General features: G+C 42.1%; 1 protein-coding gene across 3 annotated transcripts in view; it reads right to left on the bottom strand.

Moving 5' to 3' along the window:
* Positions 1–25,433, bottom strand: part of PKHD1 (PKHD1 ciliary IPT domain containing fibrocystin/polyductin) — a 448,361-nt gene that overhangs the window by 201,951 nt on the left and 220,977 nt on the right. For all 3 annotated transcript variants that reach the window (XM_088831516.1, XM_055406831.2, XM_088831515.1), the window contains 3 exons: positions 17,760–17,937; positions 15,691–15,886; positions 3,246–3,311 (listed from right to left, as the gene is read on the bottom strand). In XM_088831516.1, coding sequence (XP_088687642.1) covers positions 3,246–3,311; positions 15,691–15,886; positions 17,760–17,937 — 440 coding nt within the window. The remainder of the gene's footprint in view (positions 1–3,245; positions 3,312–15,690; positions 15,887–17,759; positions 17,938–25,433) is intronic.

Genomic DNA, 25,433 nt, shown 5'->3' on the forward strand with positions numbered 1-25,433 from the left:
CAATATCAACTGGAGGAAGATTCAGTGTCTATGAATTTTGTTTTGATTTTTTTTTTAATTGAGAGGTACTGAACAGAAGGAGCCTGGAGTGATGGAGAGGTTAACTTCATTTGCTGATAAAATAAAGTTCAAAAGATGCTAAGAAGGGATGGATTGACTTGAAATAGGAGAAAGTCTGACAGATTTCAAAGCCAGAAGAAAGGAAATAAACCTGATCTGTGGGGAAAGGGATGGCAAATTTAGGAAGAGTATCCAATCATCTGCTGCTGCTAATTCACTTCAGTCGTGTCCGACTCTGTGCAACCCCATAGATGGCAGCCCACCAGTCTCCCCAGTCCCTGGGATTCTCAAGGCAAGAACACTGGAGTGGTTGCCATTTCCTTCTCCAATGCATGAAAGTGAAAGTGAAGTCGTTCAGTCTGACTCTTTGCGACCCCGTGGACTGCAGCCCACCAGACTCCTCTGTCCCTGGGATTCTCCAGGCAAGAGTACTGGAGTGGGATGCCAGTGCCTTCTCCATCCAATCATCTGAATGTTTGTAAGTGACTGTCAACAATATTTGCAATTAGCCCCCACTGAAAAGACAACATGGCTGAGGTAAAAGCTCCTCAGAAATATTTTTACTTTCCCCTAATGTGAGTTGCTTCACCCTCTTCCTCTCCTTCGTCTTTTATAAAGCACCATGGACACCAACGGAGAAGGCAATGGCAAGCCACTCCAGTACTCTTGCCTAGAAAATCCCATGGACGGAGGAGCCTGGTAGGCTGCAGTCCATGGGGTCGCTACGAGTCAGACATGACTGAGTGACTTCACTTTCCCTTTTCACTTTCACACATTGGAGAAGGAAATGGCAACCCACTCCAGTGTTCTTGCCTGGAGAATCCCAGAGACGGGGGAGCCTGATGGGCTGTGGTCTATGGGGTCACACAGAGTCGGACACGACTGAAGTGACTTAGCAGCAGCAACATGGACACCAAGAAAAAACCAGTGAAGTCACAGTGTTGGAGGAGCATTAAAGACCTTCATTGGGGTCTTCAGAAAACTGGGTACCATCTTGACCCAGATTAGCATACATCCTTACCCCAGCCTGACTAAGGACCACACAACAGCTTTCATCAGCACCACCTTCTCTGCTTCTTCCTAACACTGGTCAATACATACTTTAATTTCTGCTTCCTTGGAGATTCTAACACCCCCACAATGATCAGCACAGTCTTATACACAGGCTAAGTCCTCAATTAAATAAAAGGCTAAAAGACTCTGTAGCAGAACACCTAAACCCAAAATATATCTTCTTCATTACATGTTCATTGAATCTCTTGATAGGAACATATAGATGGAACTCTATTATTTATTCCATTCTTGTTTTCTCAAAGAATTTTTGATGTTGCAAACATTTTACTGTTTTTCATAGAGCTCTCCATTAAACTAAATACATGCCCATAGTTTAATTTTGACATTAGTGCTTATATCCCACATGATAGAGATCAATCAGTGCCTTGGAACCATATTAATAATAAATATTTAAATATAACAAATGGCAACATATTAGTTCCATAACTCCCTGGGAATTAGGATAGTTTTCTGTCCCAATCTATAAAAGTTACAAAAATTGACTATATATAATCAATTTAATGTAACTCATAAATTAAAATATACCAAAAAAGGTAGCTTGAACACTTTAGGGTTTACATGGTATAACAGAAAGAACACTGGCCTGAGTTGGAAACCTGAGTCCTCATCCAGGCTCAACCACTGAATGTGACTAAGTAAACTATTTAATCTTTAGGCTTCCATGCCCTTATTTTAAAATGAGGCAGTTGGATAGGATAGTTTATGGGGTTCCTTCTTTTACTAAAATTCTACAACTCCATGAAGCACCAGCTTTCTATTTATCCAGCATGCTGCAATTGACAGACTAAGTGAAGCATCTCCTAGTTAAACTGACCCCTGCTGAAAAGTCCCAGATACCAGCTACCCACAATGTCCTTCCAAAGAGTCCTTAATACCGAATTCTTCCCACTAAGTGCTGAGTGGCATATTATGCTGATGAAAGCTGTCTGAATCAGGAATGGCCACCTACAGATGGAGATGGTCCAGGATCCTCCCAGTGGACCTGGCATTAGAGCTCCCCCTATAGGTGGTTCTCTATAAAATAAGGGCTCACCCAACCAATCGCATCTCTTCTGGGGGAGTTTGAACACAAAAACAATCATAAGATATTTTTCCTCGGTAACAATTATTTTAAAAGAAACATATTCCTTGATTAATTAGTCATTTGACTGATACCTCCCAGTGACCATAAGACCTCATGAAGTCAAAGAGCACTCCATCTTGCTCACCATTGTAGCCTCCTACACATCACATAGGAGGTATTCAACAAAGACTTGTGAGTCACCTAAAGGAAAAAAGTGAAAAAGGACCAGGAACATAAAAAGCAAAGGTGATGGCAGTTCACAGATATGAAAACAAAGAATCCCATTCTTCTCAGGCAAATAAGCACGGAATAGTCAAAGTCAGTACTTCCAGTTTATAGTTTTAGTGCAATACCTTAACCTCGTTTATTAATTTAAATGGAGGACTTTAAAAAAAAATAAAATAAATGGAGGAATTAGATCATTTTCTGATTAGCCTGGCTCTTCTCTGACATAACACAAAAAAATGCCACTGGAAATCAAAGGAAAACTCAGCCTTTGAAAAGATTTATCCTGGCTGCAAATGTATAGTTAAACTGCCTCAGAATAAACAAAAACAAACAGTGAAATACATTAGAAGGTGCTTATGAGTCATTTAGTCTTTGAGAGTTTAGCTTTTATGAGTTAGGAAGATTTCACAGAACCATCCGACTTTTGGGGAGGGTTTGTTTACTCTGATTTCCTGAAATTACTGGGAACAATTAAAGTTTTGAGATACCCTGAATTTTTCTTTCCATTTGGTGGGGGCCTAATGGCCCATCTGCAGATCTGGACTCCTGTGTGCACATATGGTCCATAATTTATGAAACGTGCTTATTTACATGTTATAATTCTTACTTTCCAATGTTTTAAAATGCACCACTCTTATATCTTTCTTTGACACGCATACGTATATTTTAGCTGTAGGAGTGACACAATGAGGACTTGTCAGACATAAAAGCATTAGGGTTGATACCTTCCCTACAAAAAAATATGATAGAAGAAATTTATAGAATGATGGGAAGACATCCTTTTGCATCCAGCAATTCTATTTGGTGGGTTAATACTCACCTGAAATAGTTGGGTCCACACCTTTCCTCACCTGGAGAACTACTTTAACTTGGCCTTCACCTGAAACTGAATACAAAAAAGAATAACAACTTGGATATGATACAAAGATTCTCTTAATACAAAAGATATTCATGTGTGAGAAAGATGACTTTATGTTAAATTCTCCCCAATCTAATTACATTTTCAAAATAAAAATAAAGTGCAGTCCTTGTTAGTTAGTCTAACAATTGATTTCCAACGTTTGATTTCGATTATTTGCTTTCGATTAAACTTAATCACAGTGAGGTTTCCAAAAGAATCAGCACATAAATAATTAGGGGAAAAAATCCTTTAACCATATGTTCTTTGGAGGCCAGTGCTGGCCATCAGGACATCCCTCATATCCTATTTCCCTTCCATCAGTTTGAAGGCTCAGCTTTTGGAATTCATGTGTTTTTCACCAATAGAATTCAGATCACCCATGAAATGTATTAGCTTTACCTTTATCCAGGCAAATTGTCCTTTTAATGAAGTCGTTTCTCCAACTCCTCCCCCCCTACTTTCTCCTCCTATCTTCCAAACCAACTGAGCACATTTGAAAGGCCTGGGGTTCATTAATTTTAAGTGTTCAATAAATTAGTGAAAATAATCAAAAGGCCTGATTCCTTCTGATAATGACAATTTGATGTCAGTATAAACCAGTAGATTAAGCTGGGAACATATGCTCCTTTGCCAAGAGAGGCTGCTATAATTAAATAGTGAAAGCATCTACAAGGTGCTCTCACGCCTGATTAATTAGTAATCAGGTGCACGAACCCCACTTTTCGGTAACACCTTGTCTCTCACTGGTTGATTACCTTTCTGCCTTATCAGATGCCACGAAGGCCAGAACCTCCCACCGCTGAAGAGCCCGCTGATGCTGAAGGTTGCAGCCCTGGGCCTTGGTCCCACTCACGCTCCCCATTTGCCTCTCCTTGGAGCACTAAACCCTTTCCTCTGTGGCAGGTTTAGAGTAGACCAAGGATCATTCTTTCTAATTACAAGGCATAAACTTCAGAACATTACAAAGAAAATAAGTCCCCAAACCACCCATGATGAGACCACTCTGATTTTATTCTTTCTTTGTTGATTATTCTCATTTAAAATTTTTCTGTAATAACCTATAGTAGAATATCATCTTCAGAAATACAGAATCATGATGCTGTATACCTGAAACTGATATAATATTGAAAATCAACTATACTTCAGTGAAAAATATTTCCCCTATTATAAAATGTGTGTGTCTGTGGCTTTCTCCTTACACTGTACACATTTTGAGACCAGGCACAATGGCCAACCGGTTCTTTATGTGTTCTCCTTTATCATTACTTCCAAAACTTTGCTTATATTGTTTTTTTTATACTATTGCCTATTTCACCCACTTTTCTAACTTAATAATTAATAATAAAGCCACCACTTCAACATCTCATCTCTCTTTTTTTCCTATAATGTCTAATATCCATTTCTACTCACACTGATCTATGCATTTCCTAAAGTTGAAAAGTGCTTCTAAAACCAAACTGTGATACTTTTAGCAAGGTCACTCTCAATGAGCAAATATTATTGTGTATCAACTGTGGTGAATTCAGGACTGCCTGGTTCCTCAGCTATGCCTCTAAATCTCTGAGGGAGGGATTTTTCTCCTGTACCTTAAGATCCTAGACATTGTTGGGCATGTATAGCTTAACTTTCATGAACCAATCTAGATAAACTGCTCTACTCTGGATGCCAGTATTTATTAATAACTCACCATTTCAACAAATTAGACAATTGGAGGCAGGAAATAACCCTTTTAAAGGAACTCAAAGGCAAAGTAGTAAAAAAGTTCGATTCAATCAGAAAGAAAAGTCAAAGTTATGACAAAATGACATCTAAAAACATGCATAAGTCTCTAACAATAAAGTAATTTTGCACAAGAGAAAAGAATAAAATATTGTAATAGAATCAAACTCTAGGAAAGGTAAATTTAAAAAAAAAAAGCCGAGAATCATTTGGAAAGGGAAGTCAGCTCATTTAAAGATGTTATAAAAATCATCCTTGTACTCACAGATATAGAAAACAAACATATGGTTGCCAAAGGTGGAGGAACGACAAAGTAGGAGTTTAGGATTAGCAGATACACAATATTATACATAAATAAACACAAGAACCAACTTTATAGTACAGGGAATATTCAATATCTTGTATGTAATAAGCCATAGTGGAAAAGAATATATATATACATATATATATATATATATCTGTGTGTGTGTGTGTGTATAACTGAATCGCTTTGCTGTGTAGCAGAAACTAACAGAACATTGTAAATCAACTAGATTTCAATAAAAAATATTTCAATTATCCTTGTTAATAGTTTCCAGGCATTTGTAAATTTTAGTACATCTGTGCCTTCTTCCTTAAGACACAGCCCCTGAGGTAAAGAAAGTGAAAAAAAAGTCACATGTAAAGAGTCTTTTTCAAAGCTACTCTAGCAATTGTATAATGATTTATTCAACCTAAAATATATAATATTTATACTTAGGGGAGAATAGAAACATCATTTTTCCACTACATAGAGGAGGGAATTTGAAGTATAGGGAAAATAATCCATGCATCCAGAATTCCCTGGGTGTAAAGGATCCCACCAGCAGTGCAGCATCGGGCACTGAAGTTAACACTGACTATACAGTCCTGATAGGCAGCAGTGATGATCACCCAGAAGGCTGAAAAGGTGAACCCTGGACATCTCTGACTTCCATTATAGACTGCCTCACTTTCCTTTGTCCACTAAAGCCCTCACCCAGGCCCTGTTACTAGTAAACCAAGGCTCCCTGGAGCAGCGAGCTGTCATGCCTGCACCTGCTGTACCAGTGGCTTCCAAGCTGGGCAGATTCTGGCTTTGTTCAGCCTCTACAGGTATACAGATGGCTCCAACCTCCAGAGCAACCTCTTCTTCAAAGCAGACATTGAAACCATTAATAAAATAGGCATTGAAAAGCTATTACTCATTTTATTAAAGCAAGTGTGTAAATATCATTCGATCTGAGAAGAGAAGCAGTTTCAGTAGCAGAGAAAATGGGGCACAGGTACCAAAAGTAGGAAAAACGTGCAAAGTCTGATTTCCTAAACCGCATGCCCCCTGCGGGCTGCCTCTGAGCAGGTGCGCTGATGCAGTAGGCTGCTTCTTCCCAAACACCCCTTCTAGGCTGAGAGAGACCACGGAGAGTAAACAGGAAGCTTGCGGGTGAAACACAGCAGCCTGGATTTGAATCCTAGACCTTCCAGGTCCTCCATGTGGGTAACTGACAAGTTCTGAGCCTCACCCACTTCCTCTGAAAATGGGAACCATCCTATTACCTACGTCATAGGATGACCAGGAAGAAAAGATGGGATAATCCAGGTAACACGCTTAGCACAGTACTTGGTTTCAATGAACAATACGTGTGAGTCATCATCAGTACTGTTATTAAGACATGCTCATTTTTCTAGGATCCAGTTAACAAAACCAAAAAAAGAAAAAATGCGTTTACTCTTTTGACAGCTGCACCTAATCATGATGAGCCCTAGTATTACAAGTTGTAAGCAACTTAGCCAGATCCACTAAAGTTTGCTAAAGTGCTTTGACTCTATAAAAGACAGTACAAATGCAGTGTCATTTCCAATTTGGGTACATACAAAGAAGGATAAAAATCATCTGAGACTAAAGGTATTGACTTGGGAGAGTTTAAGAGCCTAACACAAGCTGTGATATTGTACATATGTTTTCTCAGTGCTTACGATTTCTGATTTTGTGTTTGTAAGATGAGAACGGTTAATCTCCTTTGTTTATCAATGGAAACTCACTGCTGTTGATCCTTCCCAGATTGTAAGAATATCTGGTTGGTCCTCAAAGAGAAAAGAAGTCTTTAAGTCAATTATGGCCAAATTATTCTGATGAGTGCTATATGATCTAAGCTTGCTATAAACACAGACATCCAGGAGAAAGAGAAAAACGTGTAAGAAAATGGCTCCCAGTGAGAGAGGAATTACTCAAGTAGATCTGATTCTAGTGCCTGCCAGAGTGATGTGTTGTGCTGGCAAATTCTGTCCTCATGAGGGCCCTAGGGAAGAGAAAAATTAATTGATTCTCTCCCAGAGCAGGTCCCATTTTCTCTTGGAATTTTGGAGGGGAAGAGTACCTGTCTATCTAAAAAGAAAAAAGCACCTGGCATCTTAGCAATAGATCCCTTGCCTGTTTTCTTCTTCATTCTATCCCCATGCTCACTTGGCCTCTGAGGATTGTACAGTAAGTCTCCCTACATACAAACCTTCAAGTTGCAAACTTTCAAAGACGTGAAAGTGCATCTTGTTCCAGTAAGGAGCCAGAACCAGTGCCATCAGTGTCAGGTGTCAGTGACCCTGCACCTTGCCCTCCGTCTCCTATCGCTGACGATCTACCATCTCCCTCCTCCAGTCAGTATCTCTTCTTGCCTGCTCACTTGATGCCAGCCCCTGGACTACTGTACTTTTCAAGGTCCTAAACTGTAAGTTTAAAAAGGTTTTATTTGGGGGTCTGTTCAGTTTGTATGTACTGTGTGAAAAGTATTACAAACCTATTACAGTACACTACTATATAGCCTATTGTGTTAGTTGGGTACCTAGGTTAACTTTGCTGGACTTATGCACAAGTTACGCATAATTATGGAACTGAATTCGCTTGTATGTAGGCAACTTATTATGCACACACTGGGACTTCTTGCTCAGCCCACATTTATCTAGGGTGAGTCACCCTCTAACTGCATGTGGACAGAACAGAAAACAGCAACTACTTCTGTGTCTGTGAGTTCCATCCAGTCTTATCAACTCACGCCTGCTTTCCATCTCTGTTGGCCCTGGACCCACTTCCAGCACCATCTTCATGGGCCAGCTCTTGGGTTGATCCTCTCTTGGCATTTTCATCTTCACTTGCTCTGTTGACCTCTACCACTTCTCACAACTCCTGGGCCCTCCTGCTCTGCTTCTCCCTCCCTGTTCAATTCTTGCTCCCTAGAAATCAGCTCTTTTACCCAGCCACAGAGAAGGCTTTTTTGTCAACTGATTCCTGGGCAGCTAAAGCTTGATTTGCAGGACCACACTCCTGTCTGGTTCCAGCCTCTCAGAGATAGCCACTGAGTCACCTCGGCCCTCATCACTCAAGATCTTTTCAAGACCTTCGAAGAAACAGGATACGAAAATCCTTCTAAGACTTGTGAGTCTTGTATTACTCCCAATAACATTCATTCATAAAAGGGTATAATTTTTTAAAAGCAAAAGAATTTCATCAAGATGTCGACAGATCTATCTACATTAAACAGTCCTGAGAGTTAGCTCAATTATACTTTCTTAATTAACTCAGAGAACAATCACAATTGTTATTCTGACTCAGAGCAATGTTTGCTGCACTTGCGCAGCAGGTGTGTGATTCCTGGGCCCTGTGCAGATCTACAGAAACAGAGCCTCTGGCAGGGGGGCAGGGAACCTGGAAGCAAGCATTCCAGCTGTGTGCCCAGGAGGCACACTTAGAAAGCACTTATGGAAGGAAGTTTACAACCTTTTTCATATCCTACTCTCAAAATGCGATTTTTACTCAGAGGCAGGTGTTCTTAGCAAATGAGGAAAGGGACCCAGAATTAAAAAAAAAAAAAAAAGATCCTTACATTCACAATTCTTACTTTTCATCATTTATACCAAAAACTTGAAGGTCAAAGTCTACTCCCAAAATATGAAATAAATGTGATGATTTTAGTATGATAAAATTTTAATAGTTATGGATGTTAATATATTTTAGAAAAAGCAAGTAGGTCACTAAACCCATGATTTTATGGATATTATTGCTTAAAAAGAGATGGACTTCAAAAATAAAACAGTGTGGGAGTTGACTTAAGAAAATTATCAAGTAAGTAATAGTACAAGAGGTGCTTCATCGCTAAATCGCTTCAGTCGTGTCCAATTCTGTGCGACCCCATAGACAGAAGCCCACCAGGCTCCCCCATCCCTGGGATTCTCCAGGCAAGAACACTGGAGTGGGTTGCCATTTCCTTCTCCAGTGCATGAAAATGAAAAGTGAAAGTGAAGGCGCTCAGTCGTGTCTGACTCTTCACGACCCCATGGACTGCAGCGCAACAGGCTCCTGTGTCCATGGGATTTTCCAGGCAAGAGTACAGGAGGTAGGATTTGACAAAGTGTGAAGGTGGTACTCAAATGCCTAAAGTTTAAGAAGCATTGTTAATAAGTATAGGTTTTTCCTACAAATAGAAGAAAGAAGTTTTGGTTAACAAGGGTAGGAACATAAGCTTGGATTAAAACAAAACAAAACACTAGTATACTAGAAACAGCACTGAAACGGTCAGAAAATCCAAGTCATGATACTGGTTATACCACCTGTGACCTGCATGAACCAAAGCCAGCCACCAGCATCACTGAGAATGAGCTCCTTAATCTTGAGTGATTCCTTGAAAAAGTATCTGACTTCTAGGTTTTCCTTCCTTCCTTCTTTCTTTCGTTTTCTCCATTTCTTCATTCTCCTTTTGGAGAAGTTGCTCGTAATTGGGAAGCAAAAATCACTTCTCACATCCACAGCTCCTGTTCCATTCTCTCTATTTTTGCCATGAAGGTGTGTCATGCATGTCCCTGAAGTCAACTCTCTATATTACTGGTACAAAATCCTTGGGGATCTTTGGGGAATGAGTTTTCTATAAGAATGTAAATTAATTTATTAACTAGAATGCCATAGATTGCCTCAGAGGGCCTCAACATGGGAATGGGTACAGAGTTTCAAAGGATTATGATTCTGCCCTGCTCACAGAATCCTCCCCAAGAGCTCTGGGGAGCCAGCTGAGTCTTCCCTCCTTAGATTCTGGCAAGATTCCTCCTTGAGGAGTTGCATGGGGTTTCCTAGACCCGTTGAGAAACAGAAGGGTTCAGGCAGCAGTCTGCTCCATCCTAGGACCTTAGCGTTTTGAGGAGAGAGAAACCTGGGCAGTTTGGAAAACACTCCTTATTTTCAGGATCTCTCAAATTAAAGCATCTTTTCTGAGACTTCAGCGTGATGTGACTTGAGTTCTTTGGAGAAATAGGAAAAGACAATAAATTCCATTTGTCTTTCTATCCACAGCCCTCTTGGCCTCATGGACAAGAGCCCCAGTTTCTTGCCAAAGAGCCTATCTTTATCCCGGTGAGTGGGACATTTGGAAACAAGCAGCGGCCAGCCTGGCTAGACGTGTCTGTTTTTCAGTCTGATGAGAAGAAGGTGGTACATGGGAGCCTCTGAGACTAGCAGGCGGACTTTCTCAGCTGCCGCCTCGCACAACATCCCAGCTCGGCTGCATCTCCGCTGCGCGAGTGGGGGCTGTGTGAACTCAGGAGGGCGAGTGTGAATAGCTCGGCATCTGATATGAATTTATCACCGGCTGCTGGTTAGGCGGGGGACAGAGCAAGGGGAAGGGGCTGTGAGTGTTTAATGCACCCTGCCACAACCCAACAGTTTGCCCTAAAGAACCTCTTCCCTGTATAAAAAAGACGGGGTCAAAAGTAAGTTGACCTCAGACAGAATGCACGATTATTAGATGAGGACGGTGAGGGAACAGCTGCTGGGACCCCACTGGTTCCGCATCAGGCTTCCAAGAGTCAGAATATGAATAATCAACTCGGGATTGTTTTCTCCACCCCTCTCCACCCCCACCACCTCCCCCCAACCTTGTCCTCCTGTTTGGGGCAAGTCCTATTCTATTTCTACAGGAAGAAGCATAGCCCTCCCTAGCAGCTGCAATAATTGTGTTCCTATTGTGATGAAGACCTCCTCCTGGCCACCCCCCTACAAGTGGCCATTGTCAGCGTGGAGTCAGTGATTACACGCTCCGCCTGATGCTTTGGGGGGCCCAGCTGCCTAAGAGCTGACACACGAGCGTGTGCGGAAGGCCAGGGAGGGGGACGGTGGAGGTGGAGGCAAGAAGTGGTGGGGGGGAGGGTATCCCACGTCTGTGAGATGGGACTCTGACATACCAGACCTTTTGCATAAGTCAAGCCCAGAACAAATGAGGCTTTATCAGGCCCCAGTGACAAGGGGTCTCATCTGCCTTTGAAGTGGAGCAGAGCATGGGGCCTAGCAGCTTTTCCTCCTTTGGACCAAGCAAACATCCTTCTTTGATACGCTACATGCTCATTATCTCTGCCCCATTTAATGATTTTTGATTGAAGGGTGGCGGCTGGGATGCTGAGAAGATCGTTAGAGAGGCTCCAGTCCAGCCAAGCCCCGCAAGAAAGGCTTTCCTTGTGCCCGGGCCTAAATTCGGAATTTCTTAACAGTGTGCGCTTGTTCTTAGAGGCAGATAAGGGCTGAGCGTGAAATTCTTAATTAAGCAATAAATAGAGAGTGGGGTGTCAGCAGATGTACCCAGTAGCCATGGCAACGGGAATCACATGGGCGAGAGTGCTGAGATTAGATGTAGGCCTCGGGCCTGGGCCTGACTGACAGCTGAAGAATCCTACAAAGCTTGTACACCAGATTAATTAGCTGACTAATTATTTCATAGCATTAATGTAACTAAAAAATAAAAATAGTTCACCATGAACTGAAACATTCCTGGGGGAAAAAAAAAAACAGCAGGGACAGAGGCAGTGGGAGCCTGACCGCATGCGTAAGGCAGAGATGGGAGTGCTGGTGAATCCAACAGCAAAAACTGGAGAAGGGTTCCCTGGATTTGACTCCGACTGCAAATATAAAGGAACTCTTGTTTCACAGTCAGACCTGTCCACAAGCATGGTGGAGAAGTGACAGTTCATGACTGCCATTCATAACAGTTTATTCTAGCAAATATTGCCCCTGCGGGACCCTAACACAAACTATAGCACGTGAGGACTTCACTCGTGGTCTGTGTTTAAGTGGTTCCTTGGGCAGAAATCTCAGGGGCATTAGAAAGGCAACCTGAACCAATCTCCTCAAGAGAGATGTTTTTAAATGAGTGAGGTTATCTCAGTCTGTGGGTAACAATTGCTTAAGTGGTATTAAGTTTCAATCAGGGGACCCATATATCATACATGTCATGTTATCATGAATCTGTTATCTTACAAAAGCTAGTCAAGGAAAATAGAATGAGACTCTTGCAGACAAGTTATGACAGGTACACTGAGTTCAAGGCACCTGAGGTTGTTCATCTTCAGGGTGGGGGCAGAGGTGGGAGAGGAAAGAGACGTTTCAGAGAAATCATCTACTGAGAAAAAGTATAGTGAAATAACAACGCGTGCTAATCACACTTGAAGAGTTTGGGTGTTTTGTACCACAATTCCAATAGATAAGTTAGCTTAACCTCATTGTATGGATGTAGCCACAGAGGAAGGGAACATTTATAATTCCGTGCCCCAGGTAAAATAACAAGCCAGCCACTGATTAAAGCTGGAAGCCCCAAACTCTGGCCGTGAGCTTTCTAAAGAAGCTGCTTTCTATGAAGATGTTTGCCGAACAAAGGCAAAACTTGCCTTGATAAAGAAGAGAAAAGCAAGGGTCAAATAATATTATATGTGCGGGATTTTTTTCTTTGTCACTGGGATCAGTGAAAAATGTTCTCCCAGAAACATGCCGGGCACCCCCCAGCCTGGCTGGTCAGTGGTCCATGATTATTGAGTGGGCAGCACACTCTAGTGGAGAGGCACAGCCAGGAGCCAGAATGCCTGGGTTCTACTCTCTGCCAATCTTGCTCTGTTGGAAAGGAGTCAGGCATCTTAAATCATACACCAAGGAGCCAAATGGAGGAAATGAAGATAATTGGGATTTTTTTAAAACTTCCTCTCTGAGGGGGATGTGGTAGGGTTATGAACAAACAATACAAAAGATGGGACACTTAGAAGTGGTCAAGGAATGAGTGAAGGCCAGCCAAACATCAGTGGAGCAGGATTCCGAATTGAAGGCCAGCGGGTAAAAGAGCAATGTCTCCCCAACACCCACCCCCCAAAGTCTGACAGGAAACTCAGTGGACCTGGAGGAGGTCAAGCAGCTCCCTTACAATAAAATGAACTTTCTGTACACACAACACTCTCTATGAGTTTTTTCTTTCTTTTTTTTTTTTTTAATTCTAGAAATATGTCTACTTTGACTGTGAAGTCTTCTCTTCTCTTCTCAGATTAAATGTACTTTATGTAAGTTACCCCAGTCACAGACTTATAAAGTCGTACAGCCCAAAAAACAATTAGGCGAAAGGGGTCACACAGAGTCGGACACGACTGAAGTGACTTAGCAGCAGCAGCAGCAGCAGCAGCAGCAGCAACAAGCTCATCAGGGCTTCCCTGGTGGTTCGGCTGGTAAAGAATCTGCCTGCAATACGGGAGACCTGGGTTCAATCCCAGGGTTGGGAAGATCCCCTGGAGAAGGGAATAATTACCCACTCCAGTATTCTGGCCTGGAGAATTCCACGGACTGTATAGTCCATAGGGTTGCAAAGAGTCGGACACGACTGAGTGACTTTCATAACAAGCTAATCAATATGTAACTGGAACTATTGCATGGAGTCTTTTTGAGGTGTCAGCTACAACTACGTCACTGCCATAGGGGGTTTGGTCTATGGAAAACATGGTAGCCTCCTCATCAACTTCACAATGGCGGTGCAAACTTTACACAGAGGGTATAAAAAGTCACAACCCACCATACACAACCCAATATCGCTGCATGGGCCACCACCACAGGGGACCTGTTTGTGAACCTTGGTTCCTTCCGAACCCTCAAGTCCTCACTGTGCCAGCCCAGCAATGCGAACAGGACTGGCTTTTATCACCTATGTACTCCACACACTCAAAGGCACAAATAAATATCCATATAAACACAGACACACTTATAGAGATACGCATTTAGAACATATGTATAAATATAGTACAATAGTATAACTTGCTATTAATTCAATAATAAAGCCATCAAAGAGGAAGAAAATCTGTAACTGCATGACTTGATTTTTTTTTCTCTATGCCACAAATGTTCCTTTATCATGCTTGCTTTTTGTGACTGTTCAAACTAGTGTGCAGTTCATGAACAAAATCCGATCAATGAACAAGACAGGCTCCTCAGAAACATGTTAAGTAATAAAACAAGAGAAATTTGAAATTAAAATTTTGTTTCAGAATATACATCAAATGAATAGCCACAGTTAAAGTTAACAGCAACTATTTGCTCTTACTTAATGGTTGTATTTGACTTTAGTGGTAAAATGGTGTCAGGCATCTCTGTCCATCTTAAAGTTTTATAGTTTGAGGTTACATTTATAGATGGATCAAATCAGAAATAAAATCTGGATGGTACATTTCAGTGCAAATAAAATATACAGCAATCCATTTGGCAAACACTTTTAAAAACCTGGGAGACACCATCCTCTCCCCTCTGGTGCTATGAAAATGTAAGAGTACCGGGGCTCAAGTGTGATCCGACTCACCTGACATATGGTTAGGGAGAAGTGATAGAGACACAGAACTGGGGACACCTGCCAGCTCTCTAAACCTTTAGGGCCAAGTCTGGCTCATGGCAGAGGTTGGGTCTTGCCATGCTTGACATGGTCCTGAATTAGGCCAAGATCTAGGAAGACTAATTTGTAATAAAATTGTCATTCTAGAGACTCATTTTTTCAGATTCTCCTTCCTACAGACCACTGAGCTAAGGTTAGCATAAGTAGACATCATGGCACTCCGAGTGATCAATGAAATAATATGGAAAGGAAATATGAGATGAGCTCTAGGAAGTCAAAAGAAATCTATGACCCTGAGTCATGCACAGGGCTCCCATGAAACATGCACAATAAGAAAGTAAGGAAATCCTGCTGGCCTCTGTTACTGTGCAGTCACAGTAGGGTTTCTGGCTCCATAAAATAAGAAAACAAGCCTCCTGGATCCTTCACCCTGATGCTGCATCTGACACAGGATGAAACAGCCCATGCCCCAGTCCTCAGCACCCTGTGCATCTCATCTACATTCTACATCCTGCCTCTCTGTGCTGTCACCTTGTGCTTTTTGCTGTTCCCTGTCCCTGTGATTGCAGCCAGCCATCCTGTCTTTACATATGCAGTTGACCTTTCTACAAATTCAATGCTTAACATGAAGGAAAAATGTGATCAAAGTTTATTAAGCACTCACTCTGGATCAGACACTGTTTTAAAGAATTTTACATGTTATCCTTTACTTAATTTCCTGTTCTCCATGTAGGTCCTTTTATTATTCCATTTCACAGAGGAGGAGACTGAGGCTTAGAAAGAATACCTGCTCAGTGTCCCATAGCTAGCAGGTGCTGGAGCTGGGATTTAAACGCAGGCAGTCTGATTTCTGAACACAGTCACCTAATCACAGCACACAGGCGTCCCTTTCGGTTCCTCATCACTTCGTAGCACCAATGTTTGAAATTCCAAAGGGAATAGTGGTTTCTGATTACATGCACTCAACATGCTCATTCAGTCATACTTACCCAGATAGGTGAGTTGTCTCAACTGACTGTCGAAGAACCAGTCACAGCCTTGGTCCTGGCCAGGCGATGGAAGAGATGAGAGGGACCGCCCCACATGACTCCCACATCGTATGAGGATGTCAGGGTAAACCCACACATCCATGTGCACCAGCAACAGGTAACTTCCAGGAGCAAAGCTGTCAAATGTTGCTGAGTACTTGAAGTGAGAGAAAGGTAAAAAAGTGCTCTTTTAGAAAGGGAAACTCTTACCAGTAAAAGAGTTACAAAGAACAGGATGGAGTAGTTTAGAAACAGGACCATTCACACCAGCTATTTTTCTTGTGGGAAATGGGTTGACTTAAATTTACTGCACAATAAACTCATAACTAGAGCTACAAAAATCATACAATGTGAGGACTGAAAGCTGTAAGGTTCTTCTTGTGTGTGTGTGTGTGTGTGTGTGTGTGTTAATTGTTCAATCTTTGTGACCAACTCTTTGTGACCCAATGGACTGTAGCCCACTAGGCTCCTCTGTCCATGGAATTCTCCAGGCAAGAATACTGGAGTGGGTTGCCATTCCCTTCTCCAGGGGATCTCCTAACCCAGGTATTAAATCCAGGTCTCCTGCACTGCAGGCAGATTCTTGACCATCTTAAAAATTCCATAGACAGAGAAGCCTGGTGAGCTACAGTCTATGGGGTCGCAAACAGTTGGACACGACTGAGTGATTTCACTTTCACTTTCTTTACCATCTAAGCCACCAGGGAAGCCCTCTTCTTGTTTAACAATCTAGAGGTATAAAAGTTCAGTCAAGTGAAGTAATTTGACTCAGGTTAACCAGTGGGAAGAGACAGAGCCACGTCTAGAATTCCCACCCAGTTTTCCCTAAGATTCAAATAGCAGGCATTCATAGAAGTGCCATTCATTTATATAGTAACAGCTAATATGGCTGAGCATTCGCCAAGTGCTCAGGTATTATTCATATCAAGGTATTCAATCCTTGAAAGGCCTCAGGAACTGTTACTATTGCTGCCCCCATTTTATAGATGAGGACACTTGAGGCAGGTGGAGGTTCAGTAAATTTGCCCACAGCATGAAGTAGGAGAGTGCTGATCTGGGACAGAAACCCAGGTGTCCACCTCCAGAGTCACCATTCTACTGGCTTCACCTCTCCAGAAGGTTCTCATGGGAACCTCAAGGGGAGTGGAGAGAGGTGTGCACCCTTCCTGAGAGCCCTGGTGAAGGTATCATAAAGATTCTACTTTGAAATATTGAGGGCAGGAGGAGAAGGGGGCAACAGCGGATGAGATGGTTGGATGGCATTGACTCAATGGACATGAGTCTGAGCAAACTCCGGGAGATAGTGAAGGACAGGGAAGCCTGGTGTGCTGCATTCAAGGGGTCACAAAGAGTTGGACTTGACTGAGCAACTGAACGACAAATGGCACACCTGCCTCCAGCTCCCATAGAACCACTCTCATGACTGTTAGGGAGAATGTGCGTGCGATAAGACTGAAAGAAAGAAATGTGCTGAAAAGGAAGAAGAGGAACTTGAGGGAATCCAATGGACCGTTTCAGAAAATGAACCCATTTCCCACATGGTTATGCCTACCATCCCTCTCCTAACCATCTGACTCCTTCAACCCAACAATGGAAAGGACAGACCTTCATGTGCAAGTTACTCTTTGACCACAAGGTGGCAGTGTGTAATGTAAAAATGCCTTGGGAAGACACTGTCTTTTGGCTATGAAACACCTCCCTGGGGTAGGTTGGTTCTTAACCCGTAACGTAAGACTGCAAATCTATAGGATGCTTAGAAGCTGTTTGTCAGCATATTAATAAAGTTAAATTTTCAGGTAGAATCATGCTGTGTTCTAAGTGAGGTTTAAACAGATTCTACAAGTTTCAAGTTTAAAATAAAAAAAACAATCATATCTCAAATTCAGGTTACATTCATCTGGCAAAAATTCTGCTGCAATTTGCTTGATCAGCACCAGAAGAGGCTAATACTTGCAGACTATTATGTCACAGAAGGAAAGTTGGGAACCCCTGGGGAAAGGAATCTACCAGTGTGTGGATGTCAGGGTTACCTGCAGAGCGCTGCTAGTCCAAGGGCTCTCGAATCTCAGGGAGTAGGTCTCTTGATCCAGGAGCAGGGCCATCCAGCCATAAGGGTTAGACAGTGTGTCGTGCACATAACTGACAGTGGTTGTCTTGTTTCTGCTGTCCGTTATGGTTAAATCATGAGAAACTTTCAGGGCATTGGCTCTAGGGAGATTTAAAAGAAAAAAGTGGGTGGTAAGTTTTTGCCCATCCTGGATCTAAGGCAGTCCTCTCCCATCAGCTGTAAGCCATCTCCCATTTTCTCCATTATGTCTCCCCAGTGTCTATGGAGGTTTTAGAAGTCACACCACGGTCAGAATGCCCAGTGGGAGAGTGTTGTTGGACCTTGTGTACACCACTCAGATCTGCAGTGGTTTGCAACACTCAAATCTTAGGCCACTAATCAAAGCCACTCTAATGAGTTCATACAGGCCAGGACTAGATACGATTATTTTAACAGAGAAATGTCCATGGTCAGAATATTGCCATGGCTCAGGTTTATCAGCAGCAGAACACACACTGTATAGTTATTAGTTATCTCTCTGGGGAGTAGTGGCTGATGCCCAGAGCCTGATGTGCCTGGACTCACAGAGTCCACCTCCAACTGCCCAGCAGGAATGGTCTCAGTAGCTTCCCCAGAACAAAGAGGACCCTGAGTCCTCTCTTATGGCCTTACATGATCCCCAGGTCTTACTCAGTGCCAGGGGAATTTGCAGTTTTGCTTGTTAACAAGGACCATGACATCCTGAAGTTAGAGACATTTCCTCTTTTCTGTATCCTGCCCCCTGGCATCAGATTCTGCACAAGATGGGGTACTCAAACCATATTTGTTATACAAACAAATACAATACCACTTCCTTGGTGGTTCAGTGGTAAAGAATCTGCCTGCAATGTAGAAGACGTGGGTTCGAACCCTGGGTTGGGAAGATCCCCTGGAGGAGGAAATGGTAACCCACTCCCATATTCTTGCCTGGGAAAGCTCACGGGCTACAGTCCATGGGGTTGCAGAGTCAGACACAACTCAGCGACTAAACAATAAACAACAATACGAACAAAAACTGCATGGAGGAGCTCTCCCCAAAGCAGTTGGTGCCAACTTCCCAATTTACAGAAAAGTTTTCTAGAAGAATGGCATCTTACCATGAGGAAAATGGAGACAGAGTATAGCAAATGTACTATGTGAGCATCACAGGTAGAAACAAAGTTTCAGGTTTCTACAACTTACTCCCCTTAGTTCATCCTAGAAAGTGATTTTTTAAGTCTTTCAGTTCAGTTCAGTTCAGTCGCTCAGTCGTGTCCGACTCTCCGCGACCCCATGAATCACAGCACGCCAGGCCTCCCTGTCCATCACCAACTCCCGGAGTACACTCAAACTCATGTCCACAGAGTCGGTGATGCCATCCAGCCATCTCATTCTCCGTCGTCCCCTTCTCCTCCCGCCCCCAACCTTTCCCAGCATCAGAGTCTTTTCCAGTGAGTCAACTCGTCTCATGAGGTGGCCAAAGTATTGGAGTTTCAGCTTTAGCATCAGTCCCTCCAATGAACATCCAGGATTGATCTCCTCTAGAATGGACTGGTTGGATCTCCTTGCAGTATAAGGGACTCTCAAGAGTCTTCTCCAACACCACAGTTCAAAAGCATCGATTCTTCGGCGATCAGCTTTCTTCACAGTCCAACTCTCACATCCATACATGACCACGGGAAAAACCATTGCCTTGACTAGACGGACCTTGGTCGGCAAAGTAATGTCTCTGCTTTTTAATATACTATCAAGGTTGGTCATAACTTTCCTTCCAAGGAGCAAGCGTCTTTTAATTTCATGGCTGCAATCAGCATCTGCAGTGATTTTGGAGCCCAAAAAAACAAAGTCTGACACTGTTTCCACTGTTTTTCCATCTATTTCCCATGAAGTGATGGGACCAGATGCCATGATCTTTGTTTTCTGAATGTTGAGCTTCAAGCCAACCTTTTCACTCTCCTCTTTCACTTTCATCAAGAGGCTTTTGAGTTCCTCTTCACTTTCTGCCATAAGGGTAGTGTCATCTGCATATCTGAGGTTATTGATATTTCTCCCAGCAATCTTGATTCCAGCTTGTGCTTCTTCCAGCCCAGCGTTCCTCATGATGTACTCTGCATATAAGTTAAATAAGCAAGGTGACAATATACAACCTTGACGCACTCCTTTTCCTATTTGGAACCAGTCTGTTGTTCCATGACCGGTTCTAACTGTTGCTTCCTGACCTGCATACAGGTTTCTCAAGAGGCAGGTCAGGTGGTCTGGGATTCCCATCTCTTTCAGAATGTTCCACAGTTTATTGTGATCCACACAGTCAAAGGCTTTGGCATAGTCAATGAAGCAGAAATAGATGTTTTTCTGAAACTCTCGTGCTTTCTCCATGATCCAGCGGATGTTGGCAATTTGATCTCTGGTGCCTCTGCCTTTTCTAAAACCTGCTTGAACATCTGGGAGTTCACGGTTTACATACTGCTGAAGCCTGCCTTGGAGAATTTTGAGCATGACTTTACTAGCGTGTGAGATGAGTGCAATTGTGCGGTAGTTTGAGCATTCTTTGGCATTGCCTTTCTTTGGGATTGGAATGAAGACTGACCTCTTCCAGTCCTGTGGCCACTGCTGAGTTTTCCAAATCTGCTGGCATATTGAGTGCAGCACTTTCACAGCATCATCTTTCAAGACTTGAAATAGCTCAACTGGAATTCCATCACCTCCACTAGCTTTGTTCGTAGTGATGCTTTCTAAGGCCCACTTGACTTCACATTCCAAGATGTCTGGCTCTAGGTCAGTGATCACATTATCGTGACTATGTCTTTACCAGATCATAAATACATTTTTCCACCTGCTTAGACCCTAAAAGAAAGTCAAAGTGACAGAAAAATTAAAGCAAAAGTTAAAAAATTAAGCACACATAATATGACTGTCCTTCCCCTTTGGTTTAGTTTTCATGAGAATCTTCAACTGTGGCATGTTGCTGCAGGCAGATAATTAAATTCTCAAAGTAGAAGGAAATGAAACGAAGGAGGATGTTGGGTTTTCAAAGTGAGGGGTGGCGTAAGCAAATCAAAAGCCAATTTACAATTGAGTGGCATAGTATAAAGAGGAGACTGGTTTTAGTGTTAAATATTTGGGGACCATTGTTAACTGTGTGTAAATTGGAAGTATATATCTGCATGAACTAAGTGTATGAATTTTGGGGAATCACTTACCCTCTGTAAGCTTTAATATCTCTTTTTTCAAATGGAGACAACAGTATGTATCTCCTGTAGCAGCTATGAAACACATGTTAATCGATATATTCAATAACCATCTCAGGCCCAGTAAGTCTACCTATAACTCATTGAAGAAAGAACTTCAGATGTACCTGGTTTGCCACTCCGTCTAGTTATTTGACTGTCTCAAGTTTTATCCAGGATATTTGGTCATTTAAAAACACGCTCACAACCTCTCATGAGCTTTAGCCCTGGTGATATAGTATTTGATACATACTTCTTGTGAGACTTCCCTGGTGGTTCAGACAGTAAAGCATCTGCCTACAATGCGGGAGACCCAGGTTTGATCCCTGAGTAGAGAAGAAACCCTGGAGAAGGAAATGGCAACCCACTCCAGTACTCATGCCTAGAAAATCCCATGGACGGAGGAGCCTGGTAAACTATAGTCCATGGGGTCGCAGAGTCGGACACAACTGAACGACTTCACTTTCTTTTCTTTCTTTCTTTCTTGTACGACAATGTGTTTGTTTCATCTGTTAATAGATAAAAAGGGGTAAAGAATACTCAGGGCATTTGGAATAAAAGAACTACTCTTTCCCAGATGTCCCTACACAGCATTCACTGAACCTTTAGAAATCTTGGGGTGGGGACTTCCCTGGTGGTCCAGGGGTTAAGACTGTGATTCCACTGCAGAGGGTGCAAGCTTGATCTCTGATGGGGGAACTAAGAGCCTGTATGCAGTGTGGTCCAAAGAAAAAAAAAAACAAATCTTGAGATGGAGGGGCTTCCTTTCTTTGGGTTTGGGGTATGAAGGACCTTTATTTCCCCCCATGTATATCAGTATTTAAATTAGAACTAATGGAAATCTTGGGCTCATATTCTTAGACTCAGAGTGGATATGGAAATCATTTGTTCTAACATCCATCCCATTATGGGAATTTCCTCCAGATTTTATCTTGTTATTTCTTCCAGTTATGGGGAGTTCACATCCTCAAATTCCTTTTCCATTTATGAAATTTATTCCTAAATTTTCATTTCAGACAAGTTCGAGAAGGCTTAATTTTCTTCCTTGTATTGTCTAGCCATTCGCCCTCAATCATTACGAAGACATGAGTCCCAGCATCCCAGTATATCACCCAGCACAATTTGGCCCAACTAATATATTTAATGAATGAAGACAGGCTTCTGGGAAATAAATAGAAAACAAATATGATAAGAAGAAACAAGTTGAAATCCCAAAGAGGCAAATGAGCTGACCACCATGGGTACCAAGGTCAAGATATCAGGTGAAATTTCCCCACAGTCCAGAAAATAATTCCAAGCATTTCAGGTTCTGAAAGTTCAGCCCTTCAGCTTTCACAGAGACGCCGGCTCTGGAAAATGAATCACAAGACCAAATTCCAAGAAATACTCACTGATAAATCAGAATTTCCATTTTAAAATTTGCAATGAGAAATAAAACTGTCTTTCACATGGTGGGTGCTCAACAAATGTTTGTTGAATGAATAAATGAGTGTTAAGTAGATTAGAACTCTTTGGCCATTAGCTGTTTAGTGATGTTTTATCCCAGGGAAGTCTACCCAGAAAACAACAATAGTGTCAGAATACTTCTTGTAAATGTATTAATCAAAAGAGATAAGCATTTGATGATGTTATCAGATCTTGATACAGTCAACCTCATTATCAGTAAGATATTTGCCAAGAGGACTTGAAGATTTATCTTTAGTGGTCAGAAAGAAAGCTCTTTCTGACTCTTTAATTCTTCTTTGCTTTCTGCCATAAGGGTTGTGTCATCTGAGAATCTGAGGTTATTAATATTTCTCCCGGGAATCTTGATTCCAGCTTTTGCTTCATCCAGCCTGGCATTTCACATGATGTACTCTGCATATAAGTTAAATAAGCAGGGTGACCATATACAACCTTGACGTACTCCTTTCCCAATTTGGAACCAGTCTGTTTTTCCATGTCCATTTCTAACTGTTGCTTCTTGATCTACAGGTACAGTGGTCTGGTCTGGTAGTTCCATCTCCTTAAGAATTTCCCACAGTTTGTCATGATCCACACAGTCAAAGGCTTTGGTGTAGTCAATAAAGCAGAAGTAGATGTTTTTCTTGAACTCTCTTGCTTTCTTGATGATCCAACGGATGTTGGCAATTTGATCTCTGGTTCCCCTGCGTTTTCTCAATCCAGCTTGAACACCTGGAATTTCATGGTTCACATACTGTTGAAGCCTCACTTGGAGAATTTTGAGTATTACTTTGCTAGTGTGTGAGATGAGTGCGATAGTGCAGTTGTTTGAACATTCTTTGGCACTGTATTTCTTTGGGACGATTGGACGATAAAGAAAGCTGAGCACTGAAGAATTGATGCTTTTGAACTGTGGTGTTGGAGAAGACTCTTGAGAGTCCCTGGACTGCCAGGATATCCAACCAGTCAATCCTTAAGGAAATCAGTCCTGAATAGTCATTGGAAGGACTGATGCTGAAGCTGAAACTCCAATACTTTGGCCACCTGATGTGAGAAACTGACTCATTGGAAAAGACCCTGATGCTGGGAAACATTGAAGGCAGGAGGAGAAGGGGACGACAGAGGATGAGATGGTTGGATGGCATCAACTGCCCTGATGGACATGAGTTTGAGCAAGCTGCAAGAGCTATGATGGACAGGGAAGCCCAGCATGCTGCAGTCCACAAGGTAGCAAAGAGTCAGACATGACTGAGTGACTGAACTGAGTGGTCAGAAAACCTCCTCTGCACACATGTAAGCAACTGCGCTAACAGTGGGCCCGGCTTAGGAAAATGCGAAGATTTCCTTATGAACTTACATTTCTTCCATCCAAGTGGAGTGTTCTCAGTTAAACTATTTTTAGATTAGAGCTCTGGTTTTATTTTTAACTATAGAACAAAAGAATTCTATTTGCTCAAATGCATCCATCTGTTCACATTTAATTCCTGTGGTCTATATTTTGTCAATTTCTTTGCCTTACCAATCCATATTTTGTCACTCTTCTCTTAAGACATCATGTTTATGTCCAGAAATACTTCATTCCAGCAGTGTGGCCTCAATAATCCCCCTGGTCACTTTGATGAGACAATTATTTCTTAATTTTCTATCAGTATCACATATACAAATCAGTTTTAGGATCTAATTTATCCAGATTCCATTACTATAGCAATTACTGAAGGAGTCATTTTCAGGCCATACTCCCCAGTTTCTAAAGACCCCTACACACATGACCCTGTTTTCAAATGCTAACATCAATTCAGTTCTATTTGTCTTTGGGACTTCTGTAGCTTCTTTTTGATCCCCTTCTTCCAACCAGTATCCAACCTGATGCTAACTCCTTGATCAACTGGAGAACCAACCATAGCACATTGTGATCCTAAATCATTCTTTCCTCCTCCTTCTGCATGCACTGCTTGGATTCTATCAAGCTGCCCCATCTATCTCAACAGAAGTTCATATGGGACACAATTTCACAGGCATTTGTGGACAGCATGAGCTTTCTTTAGGGCGATACAAGTAGAGAAGGAGGTTATCAAATACTCCTTTATCACAGTTGGTAGTGGAAAGGGTCGCATGGTGCGTTCTGAAAACCAAACCCAAATGGTAAAGACCAGTTTTCCCGGAGGCAAGATGCCTTGTGCTGACCATCACCCTGAGGGCCAAAAATTCTTGGTCAAATCAGCTCCCATCCTTCTAGGCCAAATGCCAGTGGTGACAGTGGTGGGCTCTTCTAAAAAGCACCCAAAGAACATTCAGAATAGAAGAATACCATGAAGAGAATTTACCAACCATAATTACGACAATTTTCTCTTGCCCTAAATAGCCACTAATTTCCCCGTGCCCTAAATAGCCACCAATCTCCCTCTCTTTACTGTTAATGAAGCAAAGGAGCACACTGAAGTATTTCTAATTTGGAGGAGCCAAGGGAGTCTGCATGGGCCATTAGCAGCAGAGAGCTTCATTATGAGGGGAAGAAGTCTCTCCCTGAACTTCGCATGGCTTTATGTGCAAGAAATCAGGAGGCAACCAGTCCATTTGAAATGTTAACCCTTACCTTGGCATCAACAACAGCTCCTGGATACAATAAAAAAGACAAGAAAACTACAAGCTTTTCCTTTTCTATAGGGAGCATAATTTTATTTTTTAATCACCAAGCCTGTTTTTAATTCAGGGACATCTTCCTTTAGAAATATAACAGTATCACTTGATAAAACTCCCCAACCAAAGTCCCAAGTTACAATACTAGTTGCATCAACAGTTCTGTAATTTAGTGCCCAGATACTATGTGGAACTGTTGAGTGTATACTGCCCACAGAGGATTTGTTAGGCAATCAACAACACCAATGAGAACAAATATTAACTCCCCGGTTTGTGTTTACCATTAGCTTACATTTCCTGAGGGTCCATATCTCTGTGTATTAAGACAAACA

This window comes from Moschus berezovskii, chromosome 23, assembly GCF_049115385.1.
Source record: "Moschus berezovskii isolate FMDL1 chromosome 23, NW_MosBer_1.0, whole genome shotgun sequence".
In the NCBI taxonomy this organism is placed as follows: domain Eukaryota; kingdom Metazoa; phylum Chordata; class Mammalia; order Artiodactyla; family Moschidae; genus Moschus; species Moschus berezovskii.